This window comes from Cantharellus anzutake (assembly GCF_015039405.1).
Source record: "Cantharellus anzutake strain C23 chromosome Unknown EI90scaffold_9, whole genome shotgun sequence".
In the NCBI taxonomy this organism is placed as follows: Eukaryota; Fungi; Basidiomycota; class Agaricomycetes; order Cantharellales; family Hydnaceae; genus Cantharellus; species Cantharellus anzutake.
The window spans coordinates 1,594,265-1,601,997 of NW_024066959.1; the positions used below are offsets into that span (position 1 = coordinate 1,594,265).

The 7,733-nt window shown below is 50.6% G+C and overlaps 1 protein-coding gene across 1 annotated transcript; it reads left to right on the forward strand.

Moving 5' to 3' along the window:
- Window positions 1-488: 488 nt before the first annotated feature.
- Window positions 489-3,843, forward strand: EI90DRAFT_3152277 (uncharacterized protein; the record flags this gene model as incomplete). Its single annotated transcript, XM_039065782.1, has 11 exons — window positions 489-677; window positions 747-783; window positions 845-885; window positions 952-973; window positions 1,050-1,188; window positions 1,247-2,546; window positions 2,607-2,630; window positions 2,684-2,792; window positions 2,842-2,917; window positions 2,977-2,988; window positions 3,048-3,843. Exons 1-11 carry the CDS (start codon window positions 651-653, stop codon window positions 3,841-3,843), a joined length of 2,583 nt encoding a protein of 860 aa, XP_038920124.1. The 5' UTR covers window positions 489-650.
- Window positions 3,844-7,733: the final 3,890 nt, after the last annotated feature.

The window sequence follows — 7,733 nt, forward strand, 5'->3', positions numbered from 1 at the left end:
TGGTGATGGATGCGCGTGGCAGTCCAACCGGCATGTACATGCTGTATTATTTATTTCATTTATTGGCCAAAAGTATCAATTATTGGACGAGATAAGACAGAGGTCTGCCACGTACAAGTTGTGTAGCTCGTTAGAAGCCAAGCTAGCTGTCGCTCTCGAAACTTGCTTTTTCTGAAGAGTGCACAACGAGGTGGCTAGAAGAAGCAGGAATATGATCCTGCAGGCGTATTCTTCTTCGTCTATCGATGTTAAATCATATTTTTGCAACAGTACCAATCTGCGATCTTCTTCACCAATTTAGCTTCCCCGTTATGGTTGCATTCTTTTCCTTTCATCTGCAACCGTGTCCCGTGGTCATCTATCCGTCCCAATTTGAGCATGTGGATGATCATGCATGCTTCAATATTTTGATTGCAGAAATGATTTCTGATATCCAACTGAATGATCAAATATTATATATACCATCTTGTAAACAAGACAAAATAGAAATGGAATATTCTTCCCAAGAGAAGGGTTGGCCTGCACGTTGCTGTTGCCGCTATTAGTCCTTGAGCGCTACTCCTCACCAGCGCGAGCACATCTCCCCATCCCGTCGCTCCTCCGCTTTCTCATTCGCACCGTTTTCCCTTTGCTTTCTATTGTCCTTCTGCATGGCTCCCTTCATCCTCAAGTTCAAGGTAATTCTGCTGCACAACTCCAAGCCTATCGCCTTCCCTCTACCGCTTCGCTTACAACTAATTATCCAGGGTAACAAGTCGTTTTCTCCTTTTTCTCAGCTTTCAGGTCAGAAATACCCCCTCGATCTCCTTAACTCTCCTCTCACTGCTCCCGATCTCCATTGCAGACACCGACAGCCTCACTCGTACATGGAAAGTATGCACCAAGGTCCGTTTCATACTTCGTCTTTCAATCTCCCCCATTGAACCATTTCCTTACGATTCCGCTTTCTAGGTCGCAGCTCACCTGGAGCAGGGTAACTCGATCCTCCTAATCCCTGCATGGCTTTCCTGTTTGACATATTATCCTCTCGGGCCTCCTTGTCTTTCTAGGCCAGCGACTCGAGAACCTGTCCTGGAGATGTTGGTTCCTACACTCTTTAATGGTGGAGGCTGATAACACTAAATCTAAACGCGAGTTCAAAAAGATGACCAAGTCCATGGGAGAGAAACTAGACAAGGAAAAGGGCAGGTAAGTAAAACTTTGTGACGTTTTTCCGCCGGTTTTGGTACCAATCGCCGTTGAACAGGAGCATCGAAGAACTGCACGCCCCAGATTTCAAAGGCTCTGACTCGACGAGCAGAGTGAAGCAGCGAGCAGATGAACGCTTTCGAGATACCCACATGCCCGACGGATCTCGACCATCTATGAAGGGGATGCAATACACATTCTCTGTCGCTCCGCCTACCATTGTGACCACAAATGTGACAAAGCCAAGCGTAAAGAAGTCCACTACTCCGTCCTCAGGTCCTCCGTCAGGAAGTGAGCACCCCCGCCAGGACACCAATGCTGCTGTCCGTCCCTTGCAGCTTTTGGATGAAAACTGCAAAGTCCCTCAGTTTTCGCCTGCTGAAATCCACCTGCCCCCATCGCCAACGGACATGGATCGTCCACCCTCGCAGACAGATCCCCCCCTCGTAGCATCTCAGCGTTCTAACTTCTCCAGTGTAGTGCGCTTCCCAGCTTTGTTTTCTTCTGACTTTAGCCCGACAGCACTACTTGGCCCCAGTTCCGCTTCTACCAATCCCCGTATGTCCTATGGTGAGGATGTTATTGGAGCCGGCCTCACCGAAAGCATGGCCCGAGGTTCATTCGACGTTCCGAGGCCTGCGTTCGAGTTTCCGTTGGACGAACTCATGGATTCTCCTGAGTCTCGTTCCTTGCCAAACGGTGAAGAAGAAATGAAGGATGCCTTCTCCCATCCGGCGGGAAATTCCGTAACTCACCAAGACTATGGACTTTCTTATCTCTTCAGCTCTAGCGGCAACGATGTCGAACCATATCTTCCGAAATCGGACCCAACCCAAGTTTTGACTCTTCAGTATCAAGCGAACACGGAGCAGTTCCCTTTCTCACCATACGGGCAACTACACCATCCACCCATGACCATCTCCCCTACTTCTCCGGATTTTTCTGCTCCGTTTCCGGGCAATGTGGTGCAAGCACCTCCTACAAACACCTTCTCCGCGAGCGTGAAAGGTAGACCCCGTTCCTCTTCGAAGCACCAGAGAGATGAGGATGCGTTCGTTCTTACATCCACACCAAGCCGCGGGACCCGCCATTCTCACTCGGCTTCACTGCCTCACTTTTCTTCCCAGACGTTGGATGTGTTGCCATCTCCCTCAAGTTCTTCTGTTACCCCATCGAGAAGAAACAGCCTGAAGAATGGTAATCGTCATCAACCTCCTTCAGCGACTCCTCCCCCTCGAGCCCAACGATCAAGTCACGGAGGTCTGACACCGAGCAGTGTGAAGACCGAGTGTGCAAATTGTGGTGCTACGTCCACTCCTCTATGGAGACGTGGCCTCAATGATGAGCTCAATTGTAACGTACGCAAGTACTCCATACTTCCTCTTGGAAACTTTACTAATCTTCGATATCGTTCATAGGCATGTGGTTTGTTCGCCAAGCTGGTAAGAATAACTTGCCTCGCATCCCCGCTCCAAAAGTTGAAGTGCAATTACAGCACAAGCGTGCTCGACCCAAGACGTTGAGGAATCAGATGAGTTCCGAAAATAACAATAGGCAAGGGGTTTGGACGCCTCGCCAGAGTGATCAGGGGGATGGTGAAGCGGGTACGTTTGTTCTGCATGCACACTTACAACGACCGAATGCTGTCCACAGTTAGTTGCTACAACTGTCACACGACCGCTACTCCTCTCTGGCGTAAAGATGAGGGTGGTCGAACCCTCTGCAATGCGTAAGTTCTCTGGAATTCCGATCCTTGCAATCCGTCCTGACCACGCCTGGCTATTTTAGTTGTGGTCTTTAGTAGGTGATCTGATTGTATTTTAATTTGCATGAACGCTGACGCAGGTGTCGTCACTCAGCTTAAAGCTCCATGGTGAACGTCGTCCCTCATCAATGAAGTCTGATGTAGTACGTAAACGCAATGGGCGAAAAGGGTCTTCTCCTAGCGACACACCAACCGGGACCCCCAACGAGAGTACCCATACCTCCCCTATCATCGGCCCTTCCATGCCACCAACGATCCAGGACATCCATCCTCCTATGCTCCCATCCTCCTTCGATTTCTCTGCTGCTGGGTTCGAGTTTTCTCAAGTTACGCACGATTCCACAGATCGCTTGACTTACCAGCATGAACTTGACCGTGATGCCACACTCAGAATGACCATGTCTCCAGGCTCATCATATCTCGAGAATCTTACCTATCCCGCTGCCCTATCAGCATACAACGTGCAGCCCTTCTACAATAACAGTGCCCATGACACCACTTCTGATGACACGGCTGGAAGCCATGGCAACGGACGCGCGCCGGAGAGTATCAATCTCAGCCCAGGCGCAGCCACAGTTAGCACTGGTCGGGCAGCCTTCCAGGATGACGGTTTCAAGCGACGACGAGTTTCCCCTGAAGTGGATGCTCATGTGAGTACGGAAGTGGAGAACGCATTCGGCACCGTGGACGACCAAGTGTCCAGGCCGTTCGACCATTTCAGCGCCTATTATCCATATCCTTTCACTTTCACTTCTGCTGCGAGTTTGTTCCACCCACCGATGGCATTTGTACCTGAAGACCAGATTGAGGCGGGGGAGGCAATGGACACTTCGGTTTCTTGCGCCCGTGGGTTAGACAAGGACGGTGGCTCGCCAAACTCTGGTTCTTAGCAACTGGCAACAGCGTTCGCAGCGTTCAAAACGCGAAGTGAACTTGAAGTGCGCTCTCGTGTATTTTTTTTGCTTATGTATCCGTGCAAGCCGCAATGTAGGTTTCCAGTTTGACAGAGTTTACATGTTGTACATAGCGCATAAGAGGCATGAATTAGAAACAAGCACATGAATCACAGGCACTGATCCCTTTTTTTTTTTTTTAAATCCAGAAGGTGTGACAGAAAGTCCGGGGTGAGGTCTGTGTTGGAGACAAGCCACGATACTTAACTCCCACATCTTTCTTACCTAATCAGATCTCCGACCACCTCTGAGAATCGGCCATGCGCCATCACTCAATCTGCCCAATCTGCCCAATCGACTATGTTGGAATACGAGTCACATGATGAGACTGAACCGGAATATCCGGGAATATTCTACAGGTTACTAGGTGCCTGTGTAAGGGCTGGGCATAGGAATGTTGTTGAGGAGTATAAATATGGGTGCTGGTATTTGAGTTATATTTCTTTCTATATTACATCTGGGTTGCTGTCAGGGCACACACCCTGACTAGCCTGGACCCACATGTGCACTCTGCCCCGCATGCTCCGGGCCCGGTTCCCACTCTTCATGTGAGTTCCGGGTATCCCCGGAAGTTTTCACCATATTGGGGCCACTGTGGGAAAGTGAGAAGTTAACCTTCTTCTCACTTTCTTACCCACAGTAGTTATGCCCTGAGATGGGCTGTGTTTACAGGTCAGACTGTGGGCCATAGAGAGGGGTCATGGGGACCCGGGGTCCATCCCCTGACAGTTGCCATATTTGGAATGCCGCGTTTACAATAGACTACTCTCAATCATCTCAATCACCACAACCACACATGGATATGTCCATGTGTGTGAGTCTGTCATTTGCATCCAGTGTCAGAGACCAGGTTGAGACGAAGGAGTGTCTCTGTGGTGGAGGGCTTCGGCCTCAGTGACTTATGCCAGGAGTGCTGTGCCAAGTAACACGTCTGTGCCCTAACTTACTAAACTGGCAACCAGAACTGAAGGGGGTAAACTCTAGTCGATTTTATTACTGAGTGTAACCTATGTACAAGTTGAGTATATATATATAGTTACAACGAGGGCAGGCCCGCAAATGGCGGAGCCGAGTGGAGCGGAGCTAATGGGGTTAGACATTAGCCGATTGAATATTACCGACGAGTCAGGTTACAGGGTTAACGGAATGGTAGGCGATAACCCAGAAACAGAAAGGAGGGATAGGCCCGAAGGTGGGCTTGCAGGGCAAGTGAGTGTATTGCCCAGCGGAGGCAGGAGTGCGCTAGTGGACGTTGGAGCTGTCCAGAGGCCTTCGGGGCTCTGTACTTAGGGAGGTGTAGGTAATAAATTGAAAAGAGAGGTGGTCACCATTGAGGGGTACCGAGGTGATTGCGGAATACGGGAGCTCTGAGGTTAGTGAAGAAGGAGTGGAGGTAGACTGGAGGGATTGGAGGGAGTGGAAGTCGATGGCTGGGGATGGATATGACAGTATCCCCTTCTTAGGCCTGAACCCTTGAAGGCCCAGAATTAGTAAGGTGAGGGGAGCTGTACTTACAGAAAGGAAGAAAGGAAATGGAAGTGAGGAGTGGAGAGAAAGGGAGAAATGGGAGAGGAGTTGGGGTTCCTAAGGGGCTTCAGGTCCAGGCTTATCTGGGTACCGAGAGTGGAATGCTTCGATGAGGTCGGAGGCGTGATCGAGTTCTCCGGCAAGGAGCCATTGTGTCTCCTCGTTGGTCCCTTCATAGCCTAGCCACTTGACCAGGTAGAGCAACTTGTTGCATCTACATCGGTCGATCTTGGAGTCGAGTATCTCCTCGATCTCGAACTCGATCTTGCCTTCAATTTCTATGGGAGGCAGAGGTGGCTGGTGGCGGTTCGGAATGATGTTTGGGATGGAGGGTTCGATCTGTGAGACATGGAATACCAGGTGAATGGCTTGCATGTTTTCCGGCAGGCGGAGAGTGAGGGAGTGAGTTCCTATGCGGGCAATGATCTCGAATGGGCCGAGGTTTTTCTCGGAGAGCTTTTTGGAAGGTTGGGTGGAGCAGAAATACTTGGCCTTTACATAGACCGAGGTTCCTACTTTGAAAGCTGGGGCAGGACTCTGACAGGAGTCTGCCAGGCCCTGATAACGGATCTGAGCGAGGTGCATTTCCTTGCGAAGGAAGTGATGGAGGGAGTCGAGATCTACAGAGTACTCCTGGGCGCGTACTGATGTTAGGTCTCGCTCTGGGTGAACGGTGATGTTCAGATGGTAGCCTTTGTTGGCGAAGAACGGAGAGACGCCTGTGGTGGCATTCGGAGCATTGTTGTATGCGAACTCCGCGAGAGGCAGGAGTTCGGACCAATTGTCCTGCTGGTAGTTACTGTAGATGCGCAGGTACTGCTCGAGCGTCTGGTTCATCCGTTTGGTCTGACCATCTCCTTCCGGATGATAACCGGAGGTGAAGTGGAGGCGGATGTTGAGGGCCTTACCAAGTGAATGGAAAAAATGAGAGACAAACTCTGGACCCCTGTCGGAGGTGATGTGGGAAGGAACTCCGTGCTTGGAGAACACATGGAGGAGGAAGAGCTTGGCCAGTTCCGGAGAGGTGATGGTATCGTGGGTAGGAATGAAAATGCACTGTTTAGACAGGCAGTCCACGACGACCAAGATGGAAGTGAATCCGGAAGAGGAGGGTAGCTGTTCGATGAAATCCATGGAGATGGAGTTCCAAGGATGTTCAGGGATGGGGAGTTGTTTGAGCAAGCCGTAAGGCTTATGACGGGGAACTTTGGCATGGGCACAAGAAGTGCAGGAGGAGATGTAGCTCTTGACGAAGTTATGGATGCCCAGCCAGGTATACTCATGACGTACTAGATCCAGAGTCTGGTTTTGACCGAAGTGTCCGGAAAGTTGGTGGTCATGTTTGTCTCGCAAAACGCGGAGACGGAGATCGTTGGAATCCAGAACGTAAATGCGGTTGTCCAGCCTTAACAGGCCTTCATGTCAGGGCATGGCCTAACCGGCTACCCTGACTCCCTATGCTGGAAGGGAGTTGCCGTAAGACGATCCGGAGTGATCCAAAGAACGCAGGTAATCTCGCTTAGCTTTCGCTTAGCTCCTGCTTAGCTCCTGCTTCTATCTTCCGTCCACATGTCACCCCTTTCCCACACCTCGCTTACGATTATCCGAATGAATAGCTATCTTTTCATGTCGTCATTCTATCGGCTGTTTCTTATCTCGTTTGTAGCCGCACTCTAGTGGATAGCGGTATCCATGTATATAAGCCCTATCTCCGCTGAAGGTGGCACTTCAGCGTTAACAACGACTAGGATTCTCGGGAACACCCTTATCGTCGTGAACTGACACACGGTCCCTGACACTTCAGCATCAACGGACCAGCGGGAATTGGGGAGGTTGGGGGAAGCGAGATGAGAAGAGATTGTGGTATCGGAGGAGAGGGAGGCTAGAATGTCTCGATGGAGAGCCTCTGTGTCGACGAGTATGGCTGCTCGGATTACTGTGGCAGCTAGGAATGTGGCTCGTAAGGACGCAGTGAGCTGCTCTGAAGTGAAGACCGGTCAGAAGTTCTGCAGATTGACGTGAGCGTAGTCCATATCCCCTTCTTTGGGATAGACGTCCCAGCGTCTAGTCAATGCATCTGGTTTTACTCCGAGTCTTCCGGGATGGAATTGGACAGTCATGTGGAACTGGGAGAGGAACTCTGACCAACGGGCTTGCCACCAGGTCAAGAGTTTGGTGGTGGAAAAATACTCGAGGTTCTTGTGGTCGGTAACGACATCGATTGGAGTTCCTGAACCTTCAAGGTAGTGATGCCATGATCGGAACGTGTCATGGATGGCGAGCAGTTCCTTATCATGGGT